Source organism: Diceros bicornis, chromosome 25 (assembly GCF_020826845.1).
Source record: "Diceros bicornis minor isolate mBicDic1 chromosome 25, mDicBic1.mat.cur, whole genome shotgun sequence".
Classification (NCBI taxonomy): Eukaryota; Metazoa; Chordata; class Mammalia; order Perissodactyla; family Rhinocerotidae; genus Diceros; species Diceros bicornis.
The window spans coordinates 35,516,076-35,530,587 of NC_080764.1; the positions used below are offsets into that span (position 1 = coordinate 35,516,076).

General features: G+C 37.1%; 1 protein-coding gene across 1 annotated transcript in view; it reads right to left on the reverse strand.

The window, feature by feature from the left end:
* The window catches only part of LRRIQ1 (leucine rich repeats and IQ motif containing 1), a 208,293-nt gene that overhangs the window by 91,986 nt on the left and 101,795 nt on the right, over positions 1-14,512 (reverse strand). Inside the window, exons 19-20 of the mRNA XM_058568707.1 lie at positions 983-1,072; positions 201-322 (exon numbers count right to left, since the gene is read on the reverse strand). Coding sequence (XP_058424690.1) covers positions 201-322; positions 983-1,072 — 212 coding nt within the window. The remainder of the gene's footprint in view (positions 1-200; positions 323-982; positions 1,073-14,512) is intronic.

A 14,512-nucleotide genomic window follows, 5' to 3' on the forward strand; every position in this document is an offset into this window, starting at 1 on the left:
GTTGCTTTAATAAACCTACCTTACACATTTTTCTTACATTGAAAATGCCATTAAACCATTACATTTTTAACACTAAATGTTCTTCCATCTTTCTAAACAAGTAAATTCACACCTGTTTTCATCATTTTACTACTTTTGTAAAGAGTGTAATATTTTTGTCATTCATGGATTGATCCTCTAAAACGAGTCATTTAGCTTACCTGCTACTAAATTGCGTGTGTTCCGATGAAAACAAATTTTCTTTCTCATTACACAGCCATGCTTGAGCTGGATGACTTGGTAAATTAAGTGAAGTATCATCACATTTTAAGGTTCCAGAGAACTTATTAGAAAAAAAAAAGGTACATAAGTACAAAATAAATTGAAAAATTCTAGCATTTATATTGTATTATTTTATATACATATTATTGAGTAGCCTCCTAAAGAAACATAAAATTTTAAAATTACAATAAAATGAAATTTATGAAATATACATATAAGTGTCCTTTGTTGTGGTGGTGAGGAATATACTTTTTGGTATAGTTTGCATATACAAAATGATTAATTGCAAAGATCTTAAAAAAATCTCAGAAAACAAAAACTTCAAAGATTATCAAATAAATAACAGATATTGCAGTCCATTGACCTCTGACTGAGAATCTTCAGCTGTTGCCCTCTTAATGCATATTTTTGTATTTTTAGAGTGCTGTCAACTAGTGATTTTAGTCTAGTGCCAAATATGCAGCTGAAGCATATCATTTTTTTTTTTTTTGCTACTGTGAAATAAAGTGTTGAAAGAAATCCAAAATAAAGAAAAAAATTAGGAGCAAATGAAAGAAAAGCTACATGAAAAATTACATCTGGGGATGAGGAGGAAGTCAGAGGCTTCTAAAAGTAATTGTGTTTTTTAAGTCAATAAATTGCATTATTAATCACTGTAGCATAGCATAACCTTAAGAAACAAGCAAAGATCAAGCACTAAGAGGTTTCCATGACATGTTACCTTTGGCCAGTGCAGCTGGTTTGGGAGAAGCAGTGTTTGTGAAGGGAAACGGGCGGAATCTAAAGCTAGCCATTCTTTCTCTAAGGCAGCCTGCACAAATAATAACATTAATGTACATAATTTAGTTTGCATAACTTTTACAAAGAGTCTTTTAAATTGTCTTATATACTACAAATGCTAAGAAAGCATATCAGAATTTTAATTTACAGGAAAATTTGCTGCTTGCTATTGTGAGATGTTATGCATCTGTTTAATGCAGACATTCTAAAAAATGGGAGAAGATTTTTCATGCCCAAGTGGGATTAAGAGAGAACTCCAGTATTCAAGTATTCTAAAAAATAAGAGGTGCAGATTGCTGACTGTACTTAACTATTTGATAACTACGACTCTGAGCCAACTCTAGATGTAAGTGAGGGAAATAATCTTTTAGGTCTTTATAATACAAATTATAATATTTTCCATCAAACCTCACTATTGAAAATTTGTAGTATTTTAACACATTAGTATTAATTTTTCTATAATACTGCCTGTAAGATAGCTTTTACTTAATTTTTTTTCAAAACATCACAAGTTTTCTGAATAGATGGAAAAAAGAATTTTGTGGCAATATAAGGAACATGGTTCCTAATATTATATTCCCTAATTCAAGTGTTTGAATGATAAAAAATGTAAATTTAAATTTTGAAATGATCCTATTTTCCCTTCACTCTTCATCTTAAAATATCTTTATGCCATTTATGTAATTTTGAAATTTATTTTATCTTTCTGCAATGGAACTATACTAATTATGCTGTGTATAGTGTGTATAATTTACGATATAATTATCTAAATTTTATTTGCCTGCCTTAATATGGTTTAGAATGAACTTCTGTGGTTCCATAATGTTTTACGAATCTTTACCAAAAAGGTTCATCAGAATACCAATGAACTTGTTTTTTAACAGGTTCTAAAATGATCAAACATATTTATAATTTAAAAACTAGAATGATTATATTCTGAGGAGATATAAAAGCAATTTTCCATTTATACCATTTGGTGTTTCTTGACTATCTCTTGAAAGACCATTGGGAAGGCAAGACAGGAAGGCTAGCCTGTAGTCAGCTAGCAGTGCAATGACAGACTTTTACTTATAGCATCTAGTCTTAGGAAATCTAATCAAATTCTTGCTACTTGAATATCTATGCAAATAGAACACTTCTACTCAGTTGTTAGATAGGTACATTGTCCACTTCTTTCTAGGCAGACATTATTAACATATACATTACAGTTATATACCAGGTATACATCTGGTTTAAGAATATATACCTGGTTTAAAAAGTGTTATTTGATACAAAGTTGCAAATAGGATTCAGGGTTCATATTTTTTAATTCTTTCTTTTGTATGACAAATAAAGGAAAATTCAGATCTATCCCAGGAAAGATCAAAGCCCAAAGCATATCAGCCATCATCAAATTAGTATTCCTACTCTGGTGAAAATTGCTAGAATGAAGAGAAAATGTGAAGATGTGGAGACAATATTACAAAAGGCAAGGTACCAGGTAAGAGGATTCTGGGCAGATAGTGGAGAAGGAAGCACCAGGAACCTGTCTCCCAACCTAGACAAAACTGCATTGGCAGAATCTGTCTGATGTGACTATTGTGGAACTCTGGAGTCTGCCAAAGTCTTGTAACCTCCAGGGGAAGACTTGGATGGTAAACAGTTAATTTTGATCAATTTCAGCTCTTAGCACAGTAGCAGCTATCTATTCTCCACTCTCCAGCCCTGAGGCAGGCAGCTGTTCATGTGTTGCAGGAATAGCTTGCACACAGCTTGCAGGAGCCAGAGTGGACAATGAGTATCCTGTCCTCCAAATTTTTGGAATCTGTACTCTGATCACTGATTGTTTCTTCTGATCACAGAGGTGCAAAGAGGTAGGTAGCCTTCATTGTTGCAAGCCCCTGCCCCACCAGCTAAGTGATTTCCAGGGGATTTAAAGAGCTTGTATTCTACCCTCCCCCTCCTTCATTTTTCTCTTTTTCCTTTTTTGGGAGTCAGACATTAAAGACTAGGATAGTCCTAAAAAACAAAAAAGACTAAAATACTCAAAAGTATATGCATATATGGGGAAAATTAGAAAGTCAACACACATGCCCAAGGAAAGGCACATGATTAGAAAAGATCTGAGAAGACCTTAAGTTTACGACTCAGGCTGATCTCAGCACAGAAACAGCCTATAACAATAAAAACTAAAACAATAAAAACAAAAACAAAAAACCCTAGCAAACCCTGGGGAAATGATAGAATCTGATTTCCAGAGTTAACACATCATTAGATTCAATGTCCAGTTTTAAATAAACAATCACAAGGCATACAAAGAAATAGAAAAGTTTTTGGCCCATTCAAAGGAAAAAAGTGAATCAACCAAAACTTTCCCTGAAAAAGACTTCATGGCAGATTCACTGGACAAAGACTTTAAAATAACTGCCTTAGAGATGCTCAAAGAACTAAAAGAAGAGAGAAAATGATGTATGAACAAAATGGAAATATCAATAAAGAGACAGAAAATCTGAAAAGAAACCAAGAAGAAATTTTGGAGCTGAAAAGTACAATAACTGAAATGAAAAATTCACTAGAATTCACTAGTGGGATTCACTAGAGTGATCTGCTTCTGAGTAGGCAGATAAAAGTGAACTTGAAGATAAGACAATGGAAATTATCAAGTCTGAGGAAGAGAAAGAAAAAGACTGAAGAAAAGCAAACAGAACCTAAGGGACCTGTGAGACACTATCCAGTGGACCAACATATGCATCATGGGAGTCACAGAAGTGTCACTGACTAGGTGCCTCACAAAACTCAATAGTGGGTTTGGAAGCAATTAACTGTTTTTCCAAGTTGTTTCTTTTCCTTGTGTATGTTAAGGAGATGTAACCACCAGCCATCCTGAAACTGACCAAGTGAGAAAGTCAAGGGAGATGTAACCTCCAGCCACGCTGAAACTGACCAAGCCTCACCACAAGAGCTATGCCCATGACCTTTGCCTTATTTTTAATGCAAAGATCTCTCCAGGAGGAGCTTAGGCCTCATTATGTGGAAGCATGTTCTCCAACTGAGCCTGTGCAAGTGAATACCTGCCTTTCCCTTTTGAATATTCATTCCCCAGTGGAAATAAAAGTTCCTGCTTCCCTTTGTTCGGGGATGCCATGACTTTGGAAACGATTCCTCATGTCTTCCTATTTGCTGCAAATACACTTTACTTTGTGAGACAACGTCCACTGGTGTAGAGTCTCATTTAACTCACCAGGAGGCAAGCCCACTTGGTTCAGTAACAGAAGGAGAAGAGAGAGAGTAAGGGGGCAGAGAAATAGTGGCTGGGTATTTCCCAAATTCAATAACATACCTGAATATAAACCTCCAAGAATCTCAATGAACTTGAAGTAAGATGAACTCAAAGAGACCCACAGAGAGACACATTATAGTCAAACTTTCAAAAGCCAAAAAGAGAATCTTGAAAGAAGTAACCGAGAAGCAATTCATGACATACAAGAGATCCTCAATAAGATTATCAGTAGATTTCTTATCAGAAACTTTGAAGTCCATAAGGCAGTGGGCTGATATATTCAAAGTGCTGATAGAAAAAAACTGTCAACCAAGAATCCTATATCTGGTAAAACTGTTCTTCAAAATTGAGGGAGAAATTAAGACATTCCTAGATAAACAAAAGCTGAGAGAGTTCATTACCATTAGACTCACTCCAAAAGAAATGCTAAAGAGAGTCCTGCAGGTTGAAATGAAAGGACACCAGACAGCACTTCAAAGCCATGCGAAGAAATAAAGAGATCAGTACAGGTAAATATACGAGAAATTACAAAAGCTAATATTATTGTGAAAATAGTTGGTAACTCCACTTTTTGTTTTCTACATGATTTAACAGACTAATACATTTTAAAAAAATTATTAGTTTAAAACCTAGTATTATTATAACTTTGGTTTGTAACTCTACATTCTGTTTTCTACATAATTTAAGAGACTAATGCACTTAAAGGAATTATTAGCTTATGTTTTGGGGAACACAATATATAAAGATGTAATTTTGGGACATCAACAACTGAAAGGGGTGGAGATGGAACTGTAAAGAAGCAGAGTTTTTGGATGTGACTGAAGTTACACTGGTATAGACTAAAATTAGAGTGTTATAAGTTTAGGATATTAAGAGGGAATGGGGAATTATTGTTTAATAGGTATATATTTTCAGTTTTACAAGATGAAAAGAATTCTGGATATGGATGGTGGTAATGGTAGCCTAACTTTATGAATGTATTTAATACCACTGAACGTACACTTAAAAATGGTGAAGATAGGGGTCAGCCCCGTGGCATAGTGGTTAAGTTTGCATGTTCTGCTTAGGTGGCCCGGGGTTTGCAGGTTCAGATTCTGGGCGCGGACCTATGCACCGCTCATCAAGCCATGCTGTGGCAGCATCACACATATAAAGTAGAGGAAGATGGGCGTGGATGTGAGCCCAGGGCCAATCTTCCTCAGCAAAAAGAGAAGGATTGGCAACAGATGTTAGCTCAGGACTAGTCTTCCTCACCAAAGGAAAAAAAGTGGTGAAGATAGTAAATTTTATGTTATGTGTATTTTACTACAATAAAAACACTGTAAGAAAAATTAAAAAGATAATGTGCCACTTGAGGAGTGACTGGAAAAGGACCAGTATTGCCAGGCAAGGAGTCTGACTTACACACTGGTTTTTATATAGACAAAACTTTTTTTATTTCCTAAACATCTGCCAAACCACCTCCTTTTTATGTTCTCTGGGACTCCAGCTGTTTTCTTTCTGCAGCAGAACAAGGTCTCACAAAGCAGTGATTTCTTTGCCATATCATATAGATGTTGATGGAGGCCTCTTCCTTGGAAAAGTTACATAAAATCTGGGAAAAAATTTAGGTCTTTAAATTGATATCTACAAGTGCAGAAAACTTCAAAAATAGTTTTTCTTGGTTTTTAATGTGCACTTACCAACCCTTATAAGACTCCAGACCAATTCTTTAACTACTGTCTCTTAGAAATTTCTAGAAGCATAAAGAGAAGGTTTAATAAAAAATGCTAAAGATATTTTTAGTAATTATATAATCACATCCAAAAAATGTTACCAAGACTATTGATTTATATGAGTTCAAGCTTATTAGTATCAAGTCTATTTGACAGTACCTAGTATGTTGAGGGGAAAAAAATCTCAATGTGCCGGTAGGAATTGGCCAAGATTATATATATACTACTGTTTTAAAAATGTATATTACTATATCATGCTTACCACTGGACATTATGCAAATTTCAGTTATTGCTTAAGAAAATCTTCTGTTCAGATAGTCTTTAACTTATAACTGAGGATCTGCAAAGCTTCTTTGTTATTAGAAGACTATTATCAAATTTACTTATATATTAAAATTGAACTTGAACTTAGATAAATTTGTAACTGTGTTCACAATTAAACATTCGAACAGATATGCATATATTTGGCTTTTGATCAGAGAAGAGATCATTATTCTACAATCCAACTAGGCTAGAAAATAAGGCTTTCAGAAAGAGGAGCTGCAAATAATATTCATGTTTATTTGCATACGTATATGCAAAATTTTTCATGCCATCTAGTGTAATCCTTTCATTTGACACATGAAGCTAGGATCAGACTTGCCCTAAGCCACAAGTCAGGTAGAGTTCAACGAGTCCTAGAAATTCTAAAAGCTATTACTTTATCTTTTTCCTACTCCCTTCACTACTCCTGCCCTGTCCAACACTTTCCTCCTCTTCTGCCCAAGTTGCCTCTTGCTATCCCCCCAAAAATTCTTTCTAATACTTCTTGATAACTTTTGTAGCATGTCAGAATCTTTACAGTTTGGAAACTTCGTCCATTACGTATCTCAAATCTCACTTTCTAAACCCTCTCCTCCATCCTCAATGCAAAAGCATGGCTGCTCATATTGTTCGAGATTGCTGTTATACACCATGCATGCCTCTTTTCACTAAACCAAATACATTGCTTTGCTTTGGTCTTTTCCGTTGCCTATACCTTAGGTTTTGTTTGTTTATTTTCCCACGATGTACTGTAATATGTAACACTCTGTGAAGTTAACTTGAGATAGGGATCAAACACAAACTCCAGGGCTGAAAGTTGCCCAGCTTAATGCATTTTACCTCCTTCTCAAAAATTATTCCTGCAAACTTATTGAATTTGACTTTGAGTTTGAGACAAAAAACAAATCCAAATTTGACTGTTGTGGCTTTCTGTATTTATCATATGTTAGCCTTTCTCTCTTCTCTGGGTTTAGGAACTGATGAGAGGATTTGCTTTAAGACACCCTTATTGGTTCCCTTTATGTTGGCTTCTAAATGGCATACATAAAAAAGAAAATAAACTCTGTTAAATTAAGTCAACAAATAAAAATATCAATGAAGGGCCAGCCCCGGTGGCCCAGTGGTTAATTTCAGCACACTCCACTTTGGGAGCCTGGGTTTGGTTTCTGGGCACGGACCTACACCACTCATGTGTCAGTGGCCATGCTGTGGCAGCAGCTCACATACAAAAAGAGGAAGATTGGCAACAGATGTTAGCTCAGGGTGAATCTTCCTCAGCAAAAAAAAAAAAAAAAAAAATCAATGAAAATTACTTTATAATTTAAAAGGTGCAAAACACAAGTACTAATGTAGATCACTATGTCACATCAGACTTAACACACCTATTATTTTAGATATTTATTATGTTATTATAGCTAATGTATGACAAAGTGGCAAAAATTCCCCCTGAAAGAGATTGAGACCAAGGCTCACTAAAACTTCTGCTAAAATAATTCTTTTAAAAAGGTTATGCCCTGCAGACTCAAGGACCAAGACAATGTCTTATTCATCACTGTTTCATAGTTCATTATGAGTAGTATATAATAGGGGCTTAATGTTAGGAGACAATTCTCCATGGGTCCCCCACATTTCTGCATGTCTGTGATAGCTTTTTTACAGACTATTCTTCCAAGGATCTTTGTATAGCTAACAGCCTGGGAAGATATAGATAGTGTCCCCCCCTCCCGATTAGAGAGCACTATGCTACCTGGATTCATGGGGTATGGGGCACACTGATTCAACTGATGGGGTTTCAACATGGTTCATAGTGGAGGAAGGAGCTAAAATTATCTTGTGGGTGTGGTCCATTAGGCCAATTCAACGTACTGTTGTTATTGCTTTTATATCTGACTGTAGAGTAGAACTTGATGTTATATGTTTTTTTTTTTTTTTGCTGAGGAAGATCAGAACCCGCAAACCCCAGGCCACCGAAGCAGAGTGTGCGAACCCAACTACTATGCCACTGGGCCAGCCCTGATGTCTTACATGTTTTACTTTTCCATCCCATAAGTGCCAGAGGGGATTATCCCAGTTGGGAAAGAGTTGTAGGTAGAGAAGTGCTAGTGTGACACACTTTCTTGTGATTTGACGCTTGCGGGATGACCAGTGGGTCAGGATTTAGTGTGAGCACCTCTACCCTCTGATGTCTAAATATAGATGATATCTGGTTGGTTCTCAAGTCAAAATGGTAGGTAAATTATATCTCAATTAAAAAAAAACCCTTAGTTTCAGCTGTCCTGATTATGGTCAGTGTTATCTCACCTCTGCAGTAGAGATTGGCTGATAAATGTGAACAAAATTCCTGGGGCCTGCATTCTGGGGCCTATTTATCAAGTAGTTTCTTGGGACTATGTGGGAGAATATACGATGCTCAGTCTCTCCAGTAGCCAGGGAAAAAATACTGTCTCTTCAGCCCTTCACCACAAAAAAGGAGGCCCAATATCTTATTGGACCCCTTCAGTACTGGAAACAATACAAGTCTCTGTGACTGATGATTTTGCCAGTTGGAGCCTCTGGCCTCCACCCAGAGGCTCCCCTTGTGGTTTTGGATTTGTGGCCTTCTGACACAGATACCAGTATATTCCTATTGAAAAGCAGCTATAAGCTCCCTACTGGACTATTTTAGAAACTAAATGACTGACCTATGGAGGCCCTGGGGCTCTCTGGCCCGATATTCCCAGTTTGGGGTGGAACAGCTCAGATTCAACAACTATCAAGGTGTGAAGGCCTCTCAAAGCCTTACTTGTCAAAAGGAGTAGCCAGCCTGGCCCCAGCGGCATCTTGGCTTTAAATGAAAAATTGGAAGGTATACTTCTTGAGGAAACTTGATTTCCACTCCACGGCCTGAACCAAAGCTGCTAGCTTGGAGGGACCTCACTTCACTCTGGTTCCCCTACATACTTGGGCCTGGTTCAAGGATGATTCAGCTAAGCTTAAACCAATGACTCTTGGGCTGTAGCCAGTGGCCTCACAGTTTGGTCTGCCATGTGGAAAACCACAGACTGGCTGTCTAAAGACATTAGTATTTGATTACTCATATGTATGTCCAAGGGCCCATTCCCTGATGAGATGACTATAATCAAGTCATTGATTAGGGCTGATTCTGTTTCTGATGCGGAGGCTATCAATGCATGCCAGACTGGTGACTTTTGCAAAATTTACCCATTTGCCTTATGGTGGAAAATGTCCCATTTCATGGAACCTATTGCAAGGAGCCCCTGCCTGCTCTTGGAAAACTGACATTACACCTTCGACACCTTACCACTGTTGATACCTTTTTAGGTTATCTATCAGCTGACTTTGGCCATATAACTGTGGCCCTTGAAATTCATCTGTATAATTTTTCAGTTTTTTGCACCATTAGAGTCTGACAGGTATGTGTCTTTTATCACAAAAGCTACTCAACAATGAGCTGATAATATGACTTCACCATTTTCACTTCCTTCTGTCCACACACTTGATAAGGGAGTTTCATCGGTTGATGTGGCTGTCCCCAGAAAGGGATCATACTCTTGAAGCTACTTTCTAAGTAATGATTAGAAAAAAATGCATGGACGGTAATGTAGACCTATCTCAACAACTTGAGATTCTGTCCTGACCATTTCTATGCATGATGCATATTTCTTTTCCCTAACAGTAAGCCCCAAGCCAGCATGATTGACATATCCTCAGTGTGCAGCCTGGCCAAAGGAGGCTTAAGGTATACAAACTTAATCCTGATTAAGTTTTATAAAAATGCATTTGTTCCTCTTGTTCCAGACCCTTCCAGACAAAAGGTCCAGGTATAAATAGAGAATAATTAGAAAAAAGGTGAAGTTATAGCAACTGAAATGGGACATTCTAATTCTGAGGAGGTGGATAGAGAACAATCATCCAGTGCCTTTGAAAGCAATATCTTAGTTTCTGAGAGGTATAGGGAATGGAGGGACATTAATGATCTTTTGTCCTTCAGAACTACCCCCGAAGCCTTCCTCCACAAGAAAAATGCCCCTGTAGGGCCCTCCCAGACTGCTGCAAGCACCTAAAGTTTAACTTATTGCTGAATCTGTCATCCACTTCGAGGAGGCTGTGACCACCCTACAATAGTCACTTTCTTTAACTTTATTGAGCAGTCTAACAAGGCCGCACGGAGAGCCCCAGATCCTGCATTTCCCATGTAAAGCATCTCTGAATGTTTTCCTCATCCCCATTCTCAGTCATCCCATGAGGTGGACTAATGCCACCTGGAAGATGTCCTGGTTATAAATCACCTTCAAATGTTTAAGGAAACACCACTATGGCCCTGGGCAGCATTCAAGTCAGCCTCAACTCATTGGCCAGGGCTGTTTTAGATGGCAGACTTGCCTTAAACTTTCTCCTTGTGGGCCGAAAAAGAGTGTGATAGCTAACACTTCCAGCTAGACCTGAATTAAAGCCTCATGTCCAGTGGGAAGGTCAATACAGAAACTTAAAGAGAAAAAACCTGGGGTATTGATAGTAACCTTAATTAAATTCATCATGAGAGGGGCCAGCGGTAAAGTCCGTGTGTTCCACTTCCGTGGCCCGGCGTTCGGCAGTTCGGATCCTGGGTGTGGACCTACTCACCGCTCATCAAGCCATGCTGAGGTGGTGTCCCACATAGAAGAGCTACAACTCTACAACTATGATACACAACTATGTACTGGGGCTTTGGGGAGAAAAAAGAAAAAGAGGAAGATTGGCAACAGATGTTAGCATAGGGCCAATCTTCCTCAAAAAAAAAAAAAAAGCACCATGAGAAAACCTAATGGATTTCGTCCTAGTCCTAGCCCCTGTCAGATTATTCAGAGTGGCCACCAGAGTGGGGACTTAGGAGAAAATTTGCCATATAGACACAAGGGGTCTATATTGTTAGGAAACAATTTTCCATAGGTCTCTAACATTTCCACATGACTTATGACAGCTTTTGTTCTGGACTATCTTTTCAAGGATGTTAATATAGCTAACAGACTTGGAAGAGAGAGATAGTCTTTTAGCATTTTCCTCTGGCACAGAAGGCAAGATGTGTTTGCTGTCCGGCATAATAAACATAATGACTTCCTCTGGAGCGTAGGATGGGCAGGTTTACTAGCAGCCCTTTATGAAATATGGGGTTTTCTAGGCTTGGGATTCCTAGGGGTGAATTCTTCAGATTCCTCCCTGTGGAACTTGGGGGCAAAGGGGATCTGATACGAACATGGAGCTCCTGCTGCCTGACATGACAAGAAATAAATGTCTCATTTCTTCTGCCAGCATCCATGAAAGTGTGGCAGCCTAACTTGTTAGATTGGATGCAGAATAAAATTTCAAATCCCTCACAGTTCTTGGCACTTAAAAAATTAAGGTAAACTATGCTTAATAAAACTAAAATAAATTGACTTTTGGTTATCAGTGTCCCCTTGGTTAACCATTTGTTAAATGCAATCACATTTCAGAGAGGCAACAAACCAATGTAAAAACTTCACGGTAGATGGATCCAGGCTTTTTGATTGAGGCTAATTTATTAAGACAATTTTATATCTACATCTTTTATAGTAATTGTAATTCACAGATCATATTTCTGACATCCCCTAAACTTAGGGCCATGTTATATCTGTCTATGTACCTATCCCAGTACCCACCATGGTGCCTGCCATATTGCAAGCATTCAGTATTTGTTGGCTGGAAGGGAAAAAATAAGTTTGAATAGATGTTATATGACTACATTGTGATACATCTTAAAGAGAAGTATGGACTTAATCCAAAGGCAATTATTTTTATTTCCTAAATGAATGACAAAAGGGAAGGCCTGGTTAGATAAGCCTTGCACTTGTATATAGGAAATTTAGAGAGAGAAATAAAAAAATATGGGGCCACTCTGGTAATTTGATCATGTCATCTGAAGTTGTAAGATAATTTTAAAATAAAGTGGTAACAATGGAAAAGGGGTAAGAGATGTCAAAGGAAGACAGAGTAACAATACCTTCCTAATTGGTACATGGCTTCAATTCTTATCTCCCCTAAACTATAATCTCTGCATTGCAAACAAAGTCATTCATTTAAACAAATAATAACTTTTAACTCCTTTGCTCAAAACCCAATATATTCTATCACATTTGAAATAAAATCCAAAGTTCTTGACATTATATCCTAGGCTTTACGTGGACTGATCCCTGGCCATTTTTCTGTTTCTTTCCTATCTCTGGTTTTTCTCCGCCACTAATTAGCTCTACCTGTTGTAAACTTTCTTCCTTTAGTGTAATAAGGGAGTTCCTATTTCAAGGCTTCCATACTTGTCTTACACTTAGCCCAGAGAAGTATTACCCTGTGGCTATTCTTTCACTTTATTTTCACATCTCTATTAAAATATTAGACCTTATGCAGGGCTTCCCTGATCATCCAATCAGATTCCATGCTCTATCCTTTGACTGTCCTTGTCTTTATAGTAATTTTCAATATCTTATAGTATTCTATATATTTATATATTTCTTCACTGTCTGTCACCTCAAGTTAAATGTAAGCTCTTTGAGGTCAGAGATCTTATCTCTTTTGTTCACTGTGGTGAGAACGATGCCTGGAACATTTAAGATAACCATTGACTTGAAATATTGATTTATAGACATTTCATTCAGGTATAGCTTTAATTAGAATTAAGATCCTCTTGAGAACATCTACAAATATTGGATTTAAAAAGAAGCTGAAGGCACTCAAGAGCAATTGAAGCAGTCAGGACTTAAAGAACCAAGATCCCAGAGAGTAGAGTCTCATGCTGATGTGAACCCTACATTTCCTTCCATATTTTCCCTCAGGGAAATTCCCAATTTTATTAACAGGAAAGAGAAGCCAAGCAGAAATATGAGGCCCAGTTGTAGCAGTTTCACTGGGATGGAGACAGTGGTTTAAGTGTAGGGATGCCAAGGTAATTAGGATTCAAGGACCAAGATCCCTGAGAAGAAACAACCACAGAAATGTGAGCTCAAAGTCATGTATAAAATTTCCCTTCCTGTGTTTGCCAATTCCCAGTAGTACATGTGTAGGAGAGATACCTAGAATCAAAGTGCAATAGCAACAGCTGGGGTGCTAAAAAGCTAAGAAGAAATTTCTTCAGTCACTTGATGCTGTGGAGAAAGGGATTAGAATTTAGGGACAAACAAGGTGAAAGTAACTTGGTAAATATCCCACTTTCAGCTCAAGATACCATATTGGCTCAACCCTAAGAGAAACCAGAAATAGACCAGCTTGAAAATAAGCCTCAAAGGGATCTCTGCCTATACAGTATCTGCCTGGCAGAATAAAATTAAATCCTCTTTAGAGAAAGAAAACATATTCCAGGATTTTTACACTTTTTCCATATATGTCTAACACTTAATCAAAGGTTAAATGTTAAGAAAGAGAATAGACTGACTCAAAATATAAGAGATAAACAGCCAATAGATATAAACCTACAAGTGATCCAGATGTTGCAATTAACTGAGAAAGCTTTGAAAATGCCATACTTAGTATGTTCACAATAGGATAGGATAGAAAACTTCAATATATCACTGGACTTTACAATAAGAATCAACTAGAAATTTCAGAACTTAAAAATGGAATAACTGAAATTAAGAATTCAATGGATAAGATAAACATGATTAGATAACTCAGGAGAGATGGTTAGTGAACTACAAGATAGGTCAGTAGGAAACATCCAAATAAAAACACAAAAGCAAAAAAAGAGAACAATTCAGAAAAGAGTCTAAGGAACACGTGAAATAGTGAGAAACTCTATCATATGTATTTTGGGAGCCACTTTACCTCAAATAAGAGAGATAATTTAAAAAGATTAAATATTTGAAGTAACACTGGCAAAGCAATTTCCAAAACTGATGAAAGACATCAACCACAGATTCAAGAAGCCATATGACCTCCCGCATTCCAAGCTGAGTAAATACAAAGAAATCACACCCATGCTGAAAAAGAAAAACAAAATGAACCTTAAAAGTTGTCTGGGGTGTGGGGTAGGAGGGCAATATCTTCAGAGAAGGAAAAAAATAAGACTTATTTACTGACTTTTCAACAGAATCTACAGAAGTCAGAAGCTAATGAAATGGCATCTGTAAACATCAAAAGCCAGAATTGTACACCTAGAGAAGATATCATTCAAAATTTAAAGTAAAAAAAACTTTCAGGCAATCAGACA